The 16,565-nt window shown below is 38.5% G+C and overlaps 1 protein-coding gene across 7 annotated transcripts in view; it reads left to right on the plus strand.

Moving 5' to 3' along the window:
* RABGAP1L (RAB GTPase activating protein 1 like) overlaps window positions 1–16,565 on the plus strand; it is a 238,084-nt gene that overhangs the window by 36,847 nt on the left and 184,672 nt on the right. For 6 of the 7 annotated variants that reach the window (XM_065842075.2, XM_065842079.2, XM_071809961.1 and 3 more), the window contains 4 exons: window positions 1,941–2,007; window positions 3,468–3,570; window positions 5,178–5,344; window positions 9,459–9,603. In XM_065842075.2, the coding sequence (XP_065698147.1) occupies window positions 1,941–2,007; window positions 3,468–3,570; window positions 5,178–5,344; window positions 9,459–9,603 (482 nt within the window). Of the gene's footprint in view, window positions 1–1,940; window positions 2,008–3,467; window positions 3,571–5,177; window positions 5,345–9,458; window positions 9,604–16,565 lie in introns of those variants that run through there. The other variant, XM_065842082.2, reaches the window with a different exon arrangement.

Raw genomic sequence — 16,565 nt, forward strand, 5'->3', positions numbered from 1 at the left:
GAAATAGCCTTTCATTCTGAGGAATGAGAGGATTGACGCTGTTCTCAGTACAGTGGTGTTTAAATGTAGTGTGCTGCCAGTCATAGGGGAGAGTTAATACCAAGTTGTATAGGGGTAGCTTAGGCTGAAGTCTGGACTGGAGTCCTTAGAACTGCTGTACAGAATATTGGTTGGTTGCTCAGTACCATGGGAAACTTAAAGATCACGTTCTCATGTTAACTTAAAACCATCAGCCGTATCCGTGGGTAGCATTGGTATTTATATAAATGGAAATATGTATCAGTGAAGAATAATTTCAGTTCTTTTTTTGCACGTCAGAAGTGGCAAGACTGAGGCCCACAGTCTAGACAGGTCATTCTGAATTCTGGGTGTGTGGTTCAGCCTCCTCAAATCAGAGGCTCATTGTGTTGAGATCTGTTTGCATAATATCTGGCTCCTTTGCAAGTGAGGGTCCTGAACTCATCTGAACTCATTTTGCATTTTAAGCTTGGTGGGAAGAGAAGCCCCGACTTTTCTAGCAGCAGGATGCTACCGGTGATCCTGAGTGTCTGTCTGTGAGAGGCAGGGGTTACTTGTTCCCAACTCCCACTCTTGGAAACAAACTTTCCCCACATTTTGTGTACAGCTGAGAGAGGCGCAGCAAGAGCGAGGATCTGTGAGCTGTTACCTTTGAAAAGCACAGATCCTTTGCCTGCCTCTGAACATAAGCCTTACAGTTTCCTTTAGCAGATCTACCAGAAGCTGGTGAGCCCTCTGCTGTTATAAATTATAGCCCTCTCAGAGCTATTTCTACCCCAGGAACAAAAAGCAGAAAGTCAGTCTACTCTAACTTTCTGCCCAATCTCTTTAGTCTCACAGAAACACTTGCCTATGTGGTTAAATGTAAGTCCTGGCATCCTAGCTACCTTGCTTGCTTTACATGTCACTGCATTATGCTATGTAGATAAATGAAATTTGTGGTCTACTGTTTGATTTACCACTTTGATTTTTAAGATTTCGGTAGTGAAAGAGATAGAGAAGGAAAAATACAATTGTGGATGTAAGTTACTGTGTAAGTGTAATGAGGTGGAAAATGAAAATCATATACCCAAACGCAATGGGAGCAAACTTACTAGATGGTGTTGTAATGGCATATCTGAAGATTTTTACAGTTAATAGCATAATTGTAATGATATCTCTATTCATGATAGTGTGCTTGCCTGAAAGCTGGGAAACGATTCTGTCTCCATTGCTAACATGCGAATGTTCAAAGAATCTCCTACAATTTATGTCTGCTGAAAAATCTCCGTTTTCATTTGGATTGAGTGGGTTGCCCAGATGCCAGAACTGCTTTTGTTCGGACTCGGAGAGGGTGGGAGTGCGCGGCTCTTCTGGTGCAGTCGGAGACCTGGGGGAAGGGGGTGGAGGAGATGGAGCCAGACTCTTCTGGAAGGTGCAGAGTGGTCAGATGAGAGTCAGTAGACACAAGTTACTTCACTGGAAGTTCCTCTGTGAAATTAGGCCAGTTCTTGCCAATACAAAGGGAGTTGAGAATTGGAACAGGTTGCCAAATTTTTTGTATGATTGTATGAAAACATTTTTTAAAATGTATTGGGGAGAGAGTGAATTTCTTCTTGCCAGTCTCCATCATTAATATATAGGAATTACTGGTATCTTTAAACTCAGTATTCTAAGTTATCTTTAAGAATAATTAATTGTTCACAGGTCAGACAGTAATTTCTGTCATTTTCATTCTGGAAAATAATTTCATTGTCATTTCTATAATATATATTGTGATGTTTCCTGAACGTTGCCATAACACTAGCAAAAAATTGCTAAGAAAGGTTTTCTCTAAATTAGAAGCAGTAGGTGGCTGTGCCATTATGTTCAAGAAAATACTTTTGTATTTTGAAAAGCTAATATCTGTATTTTTTTTAATTTATTTTTAATAACCTTCACAGATGCTTTGGGATGCTACTAAGCCCTGGACGAAACGTGAAGAACAGTGACATGCATTTACTAGACATGGTAATACTTAGCTTTAATAACAAGTTTAGTAAGATAAAAGTGATTTAAAAATACAAACCAAACCTCTCATCTGTCTGGTTTTGTCTTTTGTTTCCTAACTCTTGGGGCTTATCTCTTCAAACTAGAAACAAACTTGTCACATACAATGGACAAACCATTTCCATTAATGTCAAAACCTGTGGCGTCTGGTTTTTGTTCAGTTGTTAAAGCACAGGTTAGGTTAACTGGCAGCTGGTTGTTACAATAACTAAGCTTTCTGTATTGTGTTAATCATGTTGCCTAAAAATTTAGAGCAAATTATTGGTTTTATATTTGAGCATTGGGGAAGTGGCCTTTTTTTTAGCCAGGCACTGAAAATTTTGCCTCTGTTACCTTCTCTTGAATTTAAATTCTTGCCCAGTTTCGAGTATTAACTTGTCTTCTGCAATCTTCATTTCCTATGAGTTGCTTCTAAGAGAACTACAAAATAATATACCTTTTTTGATAATAAAAATGTACTTCTATGCTGTGGATAAGAATACAACCATTTTCAAGTCAAGAAGCGCTGGAGTTAAACCAGTCAGACATTTTGTGGCTATGTAGTTATCCCAGATTTGCCTATTCTGTTTCTTTACTCCTGTTGATGATTCTAGCTGTCAGTATTTAGTTCTCTTGTCAGGCTCTCTTATTTGCCTGTTTGTATCTACCACCTCATTTTTTTCTGGTTTTATTTGCTGACACTAGTTCCAATTTTCCATTTTTATTATTTGATCATAAAATGGAATAAATTATACTGAGTTATGGAGCATAATGAATTTGCTTCTATGAATCTGTCCAACACCTTTTACTGCATGGACTGTATATTTGAATTCCTGTCTTTACTCCACCTATAATTCAATTTACATTCCAAGTACATTTAATGACTGTATATAATGGCTTATTAGTTCATTTCTTGGCTATAGCATATGCATACAAATTTGTGTTTTTCTTTCAATCCTCGTTTTCCCTAGTTACATCTGAAGAACTCAGTTACTCTTCTTGCTCCTGCTCTGTTAAGTTGGCTTTGGTTTGTTTTGTGTTTTCCCCTGGATCATTTCTGTGTATCCTGTGGGACTAGTTTAATTTTCTGAAGTTTCTTGTAACTCATCACCTCCTTACAACCATCTCAGCTGCTCAGGGAGTAGAGTGGCAGACATCCCACCATGCTTTCATGCTTATAATAAGCACTGAAAAACCACATTGACAAACTATCTTGTCTTCAGTTTCTTATATAATGTTTCTCCTGTTCTAATGTTTGTTTGCTCTTTGCCACTTCCCTATAACCTTTCTCAATCCATTATTTCACATTCTTTGTTTAGATTGTGTTCTCTAGAGTGAACACAGTCTTACCCTGAGCTCCCTAGAACTATTTCCCGCCACCATGCTCAACCTCTGATCTCAAACCACGGCTCTGATAGAATCCTGTATGTTTTTGTTCTTAGGAATCCATGGGAAAGAGTTCTGATGGGAAGGCTTATGTAATTACTGGATTGTGGAATCCTAATGCACCCATGTTTCTAGTACTTAATGAGGAAACTCCTAAAGGTAATGTAATCTAATTTGTGAATTTTTTTTTGCCCGACCTGGGTTTAGTGTATGTATTCTCTCCTGGGAATCGTGGTGCATATGTCTCAGTGCATATACCATTATGTTCCAAGAGTCCATGGCTAGGAACTTCTCTGTATAAACATACGCAGTATAGAAATGTGAATCATTGTTCACGGAACTGTGTGTTGCTGATTTGGAGATGTTAAATTATTGTTTGGGGCTTAAATACCTGCTCCCTGTTTTGGGGGATTTTTTTTGTCCTAAGCTGCAGAAGCCGTTTTCCACCTCCTGTACTCAGAAAAGCAGTATAAACATTAAGCATTGCTATTCTCTTACTTTTATTTTTGAGGTGAATTGATTACAAAGAGCATTACATCCCCTTCATCTTGGGGCAGCTGGGAGTGGTGCACTGAAATGCTTGATTATACAGCACAGTTTCTTATTGCTAGAACTTATGTTCTCTGATGTGATATAAAAGGTTTGAACACCATGTGGAGTTTGATTCCTATCCCAAGGCAGAGCTCATGGCAGTTGTTTAAAGGCATATCCAAGTATGTACAGCCCATGTCACTGCTCTTGCTGATGGACTTTCAAACCACATTATTTCTAATAGCATACAGGCAAAACTCTTGCTGTGCAGCTTGACACAGTTTCCATTTTACAATGAGACTTTGTGTGGTGTGGTTTGGTTTTGTCTTGGAGTTTTTTTCTTTAAATGCCCCCTTGCCTCTTTGGTCTGATAAGACAAGGGAACGTAGGGATCGGTAATGTCTGACTCTACATGTCATTGTGAAAGTCTGTGCATCCTGAAAGAAAGGCATCAGTTGTGATGCAACATGATGGTTGCTACCTCTCTGTGATGAGTGTTTCCAGAAACTGCACAACTTTTCTTGCACTGTAAACCTGCAAGATACACTTGAACTGTTTCAGTCTCATCCTCTGGTCAGTTGTTCTGCATTCTCCTCTACTTGAAAAGGTTGGAGTTATGCTTCAGTATCAGGAAGATGGAGCTATTCCAGATTAAGATTACTGATCCATGCTTTGCTTTCAAAATATGTTTCGCTGCTATGAGGACTGACTCAGAGAGTGGGACAGGGAGGGGTAAAATGTTTCGAGTCCTTTTAACTGACAGCGTATGAGCACAGACATAAAAATTGATCTGAAGTATTTCTTAGTCTTATGAGAGGATTTAGGACCAACAATGCTGTAGGAGATCCTTGACACTGATTTGCTATGCAGATATGTATTTACTCAGCAGTAATTTTACACTTTTAAATGTGACCTTTGCATGTTCCTTTTGTCTAATGGGGATTGTATATCTTAATGCTATTATCTTTACATGATGTTTTGCTCCTGTCTTTAAAACAGAGACACATTGTCTTTGTTTTAAAAAGTTATCGGAATTACATGGTGCACTGTTAAATGTGTACTCTCATTCTATGCAGCAGGCATGTAGGGTGTAGATAAATAAAACCGGTTCAGTAGAATCAATTATATAGAAAAGGCTTTCAATTTGAACACCAGTTTATTTCTGTCATTTACTGGTTTGAGAAATTTGAACTGTGACTAATTTTTCTGTATGTGACTGATTTTTTGTGGTTTAGATAAGCGTGTATTCATGACCGTGGCAGTGGACATGGTTGTTACTGAAATAGTAGAGCCAGTCCGGTTTTTGCTGGAGACTGTTGTGCGTGTGTATCCTGCCAATGAACGCTTCTGGTACTTCAGCAGAAAAACCTTCACAGAAACTTTTTATATGAAGTTAAAACAGGTAATGCATGTTTGTTTTTTTTTAAGAAATGTTGATGCTGGGAGCATTTGTTTTATCTGTCTTAATTTGGCCTTTATAAAAGTTAGCATGGCACCTGCACCCCAGTAGTTTGTTTCTTTTAACTTTTTCTGAAATGCTTAAATGCAAAATGGTTAAGTAGCACATATAAATGTTCAGTGCCTTTGTAAACTGAATTATAGTAACTCGTAAGTCATAAATCATTAGCTTTGTGGGCTTAATTTAGAACCTACCTATTGAATTCTCTATATTTTCATACAGTCAGACCTGTGTACAGACATCTAGAGCAAGTCCATTTGACTAATTAAATTGGGAAATGACTCTTTAGTTATTCACTGTAAAATCAACTTATTTGTAACAAAGGGAAACCCTGGCTACTGAGGTTCAAAATGTGAAATGTAAGTGGCTGTAACAATGTAATCCATTGAAGGCAAAGGAACCTAATGCAGAGGTTTGAAAGAGTTAGGCTATTAGTATTGTTTTTGCATGGTGTCTGAAAATGTAGATTTCTCCATGTTTTCAAAAAGAGAAGTTTGGAAAAAGATTACCTGGAGAAGTTCTGCTGCATGGAGAAGTTGCCATTTCACACCCTTGTGGTTGCTGATGAGGGTGTAAAATGAACTATGTTCTTGGCCTTCAGTGCCTCAGGGCTTTAGGAAATGGGAGGCTAATGGCTTGTTGCAGTGATTTATTAAATAACATTGTTTGTGTGATTTCTTGCTAGTGATTGTAACCTTATGAGATGTGAAAGTAGCAGTAAAGAAATAACCACTTCTAGCAAACTCTTTTCTCTGAAGTATTTCAGCTTATCAGTCTCTTGGAGTTTGGCTGTTAGTCAAGTTATACAAACACTGCTCGATTCTACAAAGCGGGGAAGTGGTTAAGATGAAGCTTCATGCATAGTTGTGTATTCCGTTTACACTGGTGTTCTCGGTCCTCTGCTTGTGTGATTAATGTGCATTTATTTCTTCCTCAAGCACTGAGAGATGGCATATCCATCTCATCTGATAATGTTAGTTGAGTAGTTACCTATGAAGTAGAATGCAAAATTCTGTTGTGCTTTGGCGTTGGGTGAGGTACATGGAGTATGTACGTCTGCCAATGACCATTGTAGGGTGATGGGTGACTGCATCCTCCTGCAGTGACTGGTGACCTGCTTTGTCCAAAGGCTCCTCTTGTGGTTTTGGGTCAAAAAGTGAACAGCAGAGGCTAACTGGACCATTTGCACTGGAGTAGTGGGCCATCATCTTTGTCTAATGAAACCAGAGAGCAGTGATTTAATTTTACTGAGCCTAGTGTGAATATCTGAGTTGTCATCTTCCCGTGAGGTACAGTAATAGGTGTGGAAAAACAAGCTATGCTGATATTACATGGCAAAAGTGCCGCTGTGCTTAACACCTAGTGAGTAAATAAATCTCATGCAATGCCGCTTCTATATTTCTTCTAGAGATTAGCATAGCAACTCAGAACTTCAGAATATCTGTGAAAAACTACTGTTACATGCAATTGTTGAGAATATCTACATTTTAAATGTAAAGAAAATACTACATTCTCTGGTTTTCGATACTCATCTATAATCAATAATCCCTTTAAATCACCTACAACTGTACCAATTCTAAGTGAGTAATATAGATACTTTCTTTTTTTCTTTCTCACCCCTTATAATGTGACAAACATACACTTGCCTCCCCTCCCTGAAGAAACACATGGATTTCTTCCTGCTCTAAAATTCTGAGGAGCCATTTGGCAAATTCTTGTGAAAGGAATGCGTTTAGTCCTTGTAGTCTTTCCGGAAGATTAGGTCCTGATTCTGGATGACAGGATCTCTCTGGGTGACCTGTAGCAAGTCTTTATTTAGCCAGTTACCAGCTGGACACTTTGAACTGCAGTAGCTGTTCCTGCCGGTACCTCTGAAAGACACTGGACCTCAGGGCACACTTCCTCCATGGAAAAACAGTGAGGTGCAGTCAGATATGAGGAAGGACATAAATGCAGGTTGCTGTGTGATTTAGGATTGTTCTATCTATCTGTCTGTCTGTCTGTCTATCTACCTATCTATCTATCCGTCATCTATCTGTCTGTCTGTCTATCTATCTATCTATATCTATCTATCTATCCATCTATCTCACTGCATTACCCATGCACGTTTTCATTGTTAGAACACAATCCTTGTAAAGGTGGATTTCTGTAGATGGTAAATTTGTGCTTCAGAAAAACAAATGACCAAATTATTAGTGTTATTTGCAGTTAACCAGAACACGTGCAAGGAGCTGAAGACCCGTAAGTCTTGTAACATACAATAAAATCCATAGTATCTCATGCCTTACTCCCTCAAAAGCTATAGATAGTGATGGGATTGATTTAATCAATTACTTTGTAATTACTTGATAGTGGTGTTCTGGGAGAATAAACCAGGGATAACGGCTCTAATATCATCCTGCTAAACGTTACAAAATGCACGATAATTACGGTACACCCCGAAGTTCATAAAGCTGACTTCATGAGAAGTTTAATCAGCAAAATTGGCTGGTAATTGGAGCTACTGCTTCCAAGGAGTACTGGCTTTAAAGGAAGCAGAGCTGAATGATTAATCTAAGTGTAAGATAATGTATATTGTGTCAGTCCAAGCAGTCTGTATTTGAGCTACCCATCTGCGTAACTTCACCAGTTTGTTGAAGTTGCAAGTGCTGGTCAGCAGTTCACGTGCATCTCCAGCAAAGGTGTCTTGGAGTCTTCCAACTTTATCGTAATTTTGTTTTTTAAACAAATTGAATGTTCTCTAACTGAAATGGTGTTCTCTTTCATGGTTAATTTGATGGTTTTAATATGTTCAAAAAATTGCCTTATTTAAACTCATTTGGCATGATGCACAGAGAGCAAAATAGCATAACATTTTGGTCTGGTTCATTTAATACAATCATTAATTTGTAGTTTTATGCAATTCTCTACAAATAGATTAATCACTGCATGTTGCTGAATAATAATTGTGTTCAGAACTGTAACTTGAAAGAGAAACTAATACTTTTATTTTAAAACTTGCAGTCTTGTATCCAGTGTATCTGACTTCTTTTTCATGTGAAAGTTCATTGAATGTGAAAATCTTAGGTTGAACTCTGAACTTTTCCAGTCTGAAGTAAAAAGAAAACAAACAATTTCCCCCTGCCCCCCAGCATTTCAGGTAGTTTGCCTTGAAAGTTATTAAATTCCTAACGAGACAGATTTGGAATAAAAACTGCTTTCTTGAAACAAAATTATTTCCCCTGCAAATATTCCGACCTCATATCTCTCTATATATAGATATAGATATAGTAACAGACACCACACTCAAATTTCCAAAGTAATGGAACTGTTAGGTTGACAGATGTTCGTAATTTGTACACATGCACACACACAGACACAAACACACACACACATATATAGAAGTAAAAAATAAATAAAACTTGGGCTACAAACACAGGTTTTACAGCTAGGTGCAGCCAACACATTTCTCCATTGAAAGGGGTATATTACAAATTGTAATCACTGGATGAAAGATATGTTTTGCTGTTTTTTGAGGGGGTTTTTTGTGACTAAAACACTACAAGGTGTTTTTCACAATTAAAGGCTTTCAAAAAGCATGAGAGGTTTTTCCTTCTTTAGTCTTGTCTTTACCTACTAAGAACTCTTACCCTTAGACTCCCCCTCCCTCCCCAGGCGTTTGATTCCTGTTTCTGTGAGGATGGTTATTTCAACATTTTTCCTCTTTTTCTTTTAATGTGGTTTCTCTTTGACCTCATCTCACTACAGCTGTTTAACTTGGAAAGCTTTTTTTATCATCGTCCTGAACAATACTTAAAATGGTGGTTAAGAGGCAGCTTTGGAAAGAATGCCGTTTTATTTACATTTTTTAACCTATAAAACTGAAGGAGAAACAGAGCGGTCAATTACTGCCAGTTTACATGTGCCATTGCAAAAACATCTGCAGGGGTCTTGTCCAAACTATTGTTCAGCTTTGATGGGAGATTTGTTTGTATGCGCTTGGGCTTGGGTTTGGCATCCTATTAGAACTGTATTTATCAACAGTGGGGACCTAATACAGAGACATATTTTGTTTTAGTCTGAAGGAAAAAGCCACACAAGTGCTGGGGATGCAATTTATGAAGTTGTCAGTCTACAAAGAGAATCTGCAAGAGAGGAAGAACTGGTCAGCCCAACAAGTGGAGGAGGGCCCATGTCATCCCAGGAGGATGAGGCAGAAGAAGGTAAGAATAAACGAGCATTATAGTTCCCATAGATAGCACTGATATATTTCTGCTCTTAATTTACTAGTTTAATTCTTCCTGTTTCTGTCTATTAGAAATGCAACTGTTTTGCACAAAAAGATCACACATAATTTTCTACTAGCAGTAGTTCTTGAGTAATGACATTTTTACCAAGCCATTATTTGGAGTTCTTCCAGTAGCAGCAGCATGCAGCGCGTGTCTGGTTTTCTGCGTGCTTCAAAATATGTTACTGATGCACTCGGGCTCTACTTACAAGATAGAAAAGCTTTTCCAGAGGGACGTTCTTCTGATCATAAGCCATTTCCCTTGAACGTGCTGCTGTAGGACAGCACTGAAATGACAGGGTTTCAGTGCCTGTTGGTAAAGAAAAACAAAAACACCGTCAGACTTGTATAGGGAATTCTCCCCCGCAAACTGTCCACTTAGCATGCAATTCATTTTCCCTCACTTATATCTAGGACTTATCACAATATTTCCTGATTCAGTTGGGGATTGTCGCTGTTCATGGACCCAGAGGATTTGCCCACCTGTTCCAAAGCTGACAGTACCTCAGTGCCTTTCCCACTGGAGGTTCTTGTTTGGCTTTTTTTTGGTTGTTTTTTTGAAGGTCCCTGGTATACTTTTGTTTCTGTACTCTGAGGGTTAGCCCACAGCCTTCAAAATAGGCTTTCTATGTGCCATTTTGGATTTGGATATATGACCTACCAGAGCTTCTGATAGTTTCACAAAGTTATTCAGATTTCTGGTACTTTTCTGTCAATACTGTAAAAAGTCTCACTACAGTGGAAAAATTCCTTCTTGATTTTTACTTATAGGTAAGTATTTGTATATTGGTTAGTGCAATGTGAATCAGAACACAATGATTGACAGAGTCAGGAGCAGACAGGTATGGTTGCATGGTTATTCCAGTTACAAACAAAAAGCCCCACACAGCCCAGGTGACACCGGGCTCAGCAAACCCACTGCCAAGTGCTCTTTGAACTGAAAACCTCTTCCTGATTCCTGGGAGGGAGCAGGATGGACGTTGACTGTCACCGTCATTCCCTCCTTTGTAAAAATGCTGTTTTCTCTAAAGCATTTAATTGGTATTTGGGATTGCTCTTCTGTTTGTAGCAAGAATGATTTCAGAGTTGACCTTTGGGTCTCGTGGTTCAGCGTAGCATCACTCAACGTCTGTGGATGCTCTTCTCCCTCCCAGATGTTTGGGTTGTGTAGGTGGAATGTTTTCTGGGGCTTGTTTGATAGGAGAGGGTTTAAGTAATTACTTGAATACTTTTTTTTTTTTTTAATATTTCTTCTTACTGGGAAGAGTAAAGCACTGTTCCAGAATTTGATGAATGTAGCACGATCAGTAATAATGTGGATATTGTCCTCTTTGTAGTATTATAGAATGGCTTTATTTCGTCATGGAGTACAAGTATTCCATGGAGGTATGAACCAAAGTTTAACTTTGGTTTAGCTTCCTAAGGCTACTTTCGATATTTTAAATGTAGAAGACTTCCTAAGAGAAGACATTAAAAATACCATGATGTGAGTCTGTTCTCATGGAAACTGCATTTAGAGTTATCTGCCTTGAAGTTATCTATCCTAGTGGATCTGCAGGTTAAATGAGTCATTTGCAGTTGTTCTAAATAAATCTCTTCATTCTTTGTCTTTCTTTTTCTTTTCAGGGTACTAATTATGATGATGGGGCGGGGAAAAAAGCCCTGAGTTTACAATATCTTGTCTTAGCCTTGGAAGAAGGCTTTTGCTTTTCTTTAATGCTAAGGGTGGTAGCTACCTAGCCATGTAGACTTTTTTTCTTCCCTGTGCAACCCGACTGGGGCAGACGGGCATTATAAGAACTTGACTATTTCATAGGCCAGAGGCTGGTGTTCCCATTGCAGATATTGGGGATTATTATCTGTTCTCTTTTTTTCTCTACATCCTCATACACACGCTACATGCCCACAGAATGTCAGTTAATGTCCTTCCGGAGCGCTGGGTCTTGCAGCTCATGTGTCTGAGCGCGCCGGCCTCACTCGCACCTGACCTGGCTACTGCGTGTCTGTGTGTGCACAGCTCAGTGCTGTCGCTGGTGTCATCACTGTGTAATAAAGACGTTCACAAGCAGGCATGTTTTTCAATAGTCTTGTTCTTTGTGTTTTAATGAAAGGCCAAACATGATTCCCTCTTGCCAATAATGATTTAAAATAATCACTATATTGGTGTTAGGCATAGTCCGTTTCAAATGTGCAGCAACTACATATAGAAAATTGAGATCATATGTTCCCTTATTAACATTCTTAGCTTCTAGTGTTATTTTCTCATTTTAACTTTACTTTTCATCTGAGCAGATATATTAAAAAATAAAGATCTTTGCAAAGGTTATGCAATAGCTACTTAGAGAGCTTTCAGATCAACCTCTTTTTTTTTTTTTAAATTATTAATATTGTAATAGGTATTTCTGGCAACCCAGTCATCTGAGGTCCCTTCTTTGGAGGTAATAATTTAAAAATATAATGAATATTAACGATTTCTTGTCAAAACCTAGAATGTATACCCCTTGATAAGAAGTTTTCTATTAAATGCAGAATATAATTTTAAAAGATTCAGATGCGTAATGAGGAAATTCTTAGAGTTTCTGGAAAGGTTTCAAACAAAAGAGATTTAAGAATCAATTTTTATCAATAAGCAGAAAAGTACACTATTAATATTTCATTTTCAGTAGAACCTCGTAACAAGGTGCAGAGCACAACTGGCTGAACTAATCTTTCTTCTTTTTGGAGCATTATGAATAAGTGAGAAGAGGTACAGAGGTGATAGTTTGTATATTGCAGTACTCAAAAGAGACAAAGCTGCGCAGAGGATTTGTCCTGTAGCGCCATTCCAGTGCAGGGTGGAGTGTCTGGCTGCCTGTGTGAGCACGAGGACTGGAGAAAATTGCGTTCCAGCAGAAGCATTTGCAAGGAGAATGTGATCCTAGGAACAAGGAACGGAGAAAGGGAGGAATAGGTTGGCTTCATTCAGCAGCAGCGCCTGCCTAAGCCATACAAGGAATGATAACTTTTCTTCGGCTCTAATATTTTAATTTTTTTAAGCCATAGTATTTCAGGGGGTTACTAAATAACTCTATTTGAGTTTCTTCTTGAATCAGAATAATGTTAGGAGGTTAACGATCACTGTAAGCGGGAGCAATTCTGTTTAAAACCAGAAAATAGTCTTTAAACTCACTGTAACTGAGTTGAAGATTTTTTTGCTGAGCCTTCATGTGGTCCCAAGTGTCTGGTCCCTGGCTCTTGTTCCAAGCCATGAATTGCACACAGAGTCAACACGGGATGTTGAGCAGACATCCTGAAATGGGTAGTTCATGACAGGTAAAACAAGAAGTTTCTGCGCCTGAGTTGCCGCTTGCCTCTAGAACCCTCTCAGGTGACTTCGGGAATGCAGTGGTGGTTGGTTTGTGTCTTTTACTTACTGCAGCAACAGTTTTGTTAATGGTTTAGATATTCCTTTTCTGCCAGCTGAGCACTGAGCAGGGATGTTGTCAACAGCATAGTGGGTTCTGATCCATAAACAGTGGACTTAAACCAGACAGAAGCCTATCTAAATGTGTTTGGTGTTTAGTTATTGGCCTTTAATAAGAAGGAATTCTTATAAGTATGAAGTTGTAGAGGTAAGAAAGGCCAGCAAAAGAGAATAACAAACTTAAGAGGGTGAAGCTTTATCTCTGTGTTCTCTCAGCTGCCTTAACTCTAAGGAAAAAAAGAGACCTTTTACAATAGAAAACTTAATGGGAGAGGTATGGAAATTCAGCATGAAGATGGTGAAATTTGACAATGAAAATAGAAGTGAGAGGATAAAGGACCCTGAAAACTTGAAAGAAATCTGAGTGTGATGTATTATTGGACAGCACAAAAAGATGGTGCGTACAGTAGATAAGGAGTGGGCAGTACTGAATGATCGGAGATGATCAGCCAGACTAAATTAGGATCCTGTGTTAAACCTTGTGGGCGGGTAGAGGCTGTTTTCAGGATTCAGAAAAGCAAAGGAGTAAAGGAAGTGCGGGTTTAGGAGTCAATAGAGCTATTAAGAGTATTTTCTGATAAAATAAGGGTTTACAATGAGGGATAGTGTGAACAAATGAGGATGGCTGAGTGACAAGAATGACATTAGTAGTGTGGAAATAGCCAACTCTGCATTTTTATCCAACTTAAAAAGAGCTGTACGTAATTCATAGGAACTGCTTGTTATATTAATGCAATACAGAGTGTTGTGGTGGGTCCTAAACAAGATCAGTTAAATCTGCATTGGAGTCTTTCTGCTTTATGCATAAAAATGAACCAAAACTTTATAAATCCTAAATTCATGAGGTCATTTGGCTAGTCACTCTCTTCAGACACAGTCTCCCCACTGCAGTTCCAGAAGAGATGAGTTTTAAACTACAAACACTTCTGAAGAATACAGGTCTATAGCTTCCAAATGAGAAGGAAATATTCCTGATGAGCCTGATGTCATATTATGGGCTCTACTATCCATTCATTTGCACTGGATTCAGTTCATGCCTTACAAGTTAACTTTTGTTATAAAAAATCAGAAGCATAGCATAAATGCTCTCAGTTGACTTCTGCAGCTACTCTTATGCTGCCAGAAAGAATATGATGCCTTCCTGAAAAAAAGCCACTGAGTGCAGAAGACTGTGGTTTTTTAATATGCCCTGGATAGTGGCCGTTCTTGCTGATAGTTACCATCGTATTTAGTTTTTTTCATCCAAGTATGGCCTTTCTGTTAAAAGGCAAGTGTTCAAAATGTTTTGAATGCGAAGCACTTCTGTGGATTACAAAAGCATTTAATCAAAACGCAGGGTTGTAAATGAAATGGAAAACTGGGGAATTTGAAGGTCGTTTCTGTTGCAGGTGTACAGGGAGCTGGAAGCACAGGGAAGGTCACCGGGCTGGGGCTCAGGTTCCTTCCTGTCCTGTCACCCAGGCTGCTGGGGGAGGTCCGTTGTGCACCAGCTTTGCAGGCTGGCCCTCCAGAAATGGGTGTGATGACTCTGAGCTGTTCCATTCCCCTTTTCCTCCCCACAAGCACTGCTGGAAGGTGCCTCTGTGCCCACACTGTGGATATGGATTCTTGCTTTGATGAAATCTGTTGCTCGCACTGACTCTATGAAGTTCAAGGCAAAATTTAATTCCATTATTCTGGCCTGCAGTTCATGGTTGCTCCAGGGAAATCTTTCAACGACTTCAGTTGGTTTTTGCAGGATGATGGGAAAAATTACTTTCAAATTAAGGGAGTTTTTAGTTCCTTGGGTACATAGGGTGAAATCTGGTTCTTGGATTTCAATCCTCTTTTTGTAGTTTATGTAAAATCACTTCAGATTGTGGTACAAAATAGGCATTTTTCAGTAATAAATGAGCATAAAATGGTGTTTGCATCTTGTCTAGAAGCAATTGCAGATAATTTTGAATGTTTTCAATGCTTTCTTTCAGTAGTGGCTGTCTTTTCCTTGTCTGCCTATAAACAGTATGGTTGTTTGAAAAGAATTTGAAAAGGGATTTGCCATCCTGTTGGTTTACATAGAAATTAGAACTTCCTATTGCTGGAAGATCTCTTCAGGTTTCTCTTATGAGTGCCATGGTTTCGTGTGGCCTCAAGCTGCCACTATGCTCATATAATTTCACATTTCTTATCATTTAAAGAATTGCCTTATTTAACCACCTTCATATAAAGGTAATAAAAAAGACTTTTGTCAACAAACAGTTCCCCTGACTTTTTACTAATAATTGTTCACCTCAAAGTGAGATTCTTGCCTTTTTAGTTTTGGCCATTAGCCTTCTAGTGTTTTGTTAAGTCAAAGGATTTTATAATCAAAGTGAGTTGACTACTGCCTTGACACTTCTAGTAAATTCCAGGCAATATATCATTTTAATGCGTTTATAATGTTGATTTTTAAAAAAATTTGGTTCTATCAAATATTGGCAGTAGATAATAACCTCCAGATTTGTAAATTGCTAAGAGGCAATAAAGAATTGCATTGCCTTAGGATTGTGACAGCATCTCAAATTAGCTTTTCTTGCCTGTTCTCGAAGGTGTCAGTTTTCAGAGAGCACAGTGCATGTGAAAGATGTTTATATTTACGAGAATACCTCCACTGAGCAGCATTGAGTTGGCTTTGTCATCCGTGTGGGAGCAAAACTACCGAACTCAAGTGATAATTTTTCTCCATCTTTTATTCAGCTTTAAGCATTTGTACATCAGCTTTAGAGATGTCACGGTGGCTCGCTTGTGCGGTCACTGCTCCTGGGTAGAACCACCTCTTTGCGCATCTTTCCACACTCAAACTGGGATGCACTGTTAAGGTTTATTTTTGTGATTTTTTTTGTTTTAATGGCTCTTGTTTAAAATGACACCACTGCCCGTGTAGAAACTGTATGACACAGAACCAAGAGATGTTGTTAAATGGAGAAATGTTTGTAGTATTAAAAAGTTCATTTGACCAGCCATTCCACACAACCAGCAGAATAGTTACCAAGCAGAAGCACGAGTCCTTTGAGAGATTTTGCACAGACTTCTTTATACTGTAAGTGAAAACCTCGATTGTACGCAGTGAGTGAAGGACAGACACCATCCAGTCCCATGCTGTTCCACCTCTGTCAGTGTTTAGCCAATGTAGGGGTATTCTTGGGATCCACATTTTTCGGTCACCTAGAGAAGCAACTAAATTTGCAAGGTAATCAAAATGTTAAGATTTGTCAGCATTAGGTTTTGCTCGAATGATTTTAAGTGTATCTTATAATTCATAAAAAGGAATAAGAAAATACTATTTTTTTGCTATTATTGGCTTGCCTTTAGTGAAGAAGTCAGGTATCTTTCTTTTTTGTTTTTACTCTCTTTGGATGTACTTCAGTCACTGCCAAATTAATGTTTCTGCAAGTTAATTATATAACTTAAATATA

Source organism: Patagioenas fasciata, chromosome 6 (assembly GCF_037038585.1).
Source record: "Patagioenas fasciata isolate bPatFas1 chromosome 6, bPatFas1.hap1, whole genome shotgun sequence".
Lineage (NCBI taxonomy): Eukaryota > Metazoa > Chordata > Aves > Columbiformes > Columbidae > Patagioenas > Patagioenas fasciata.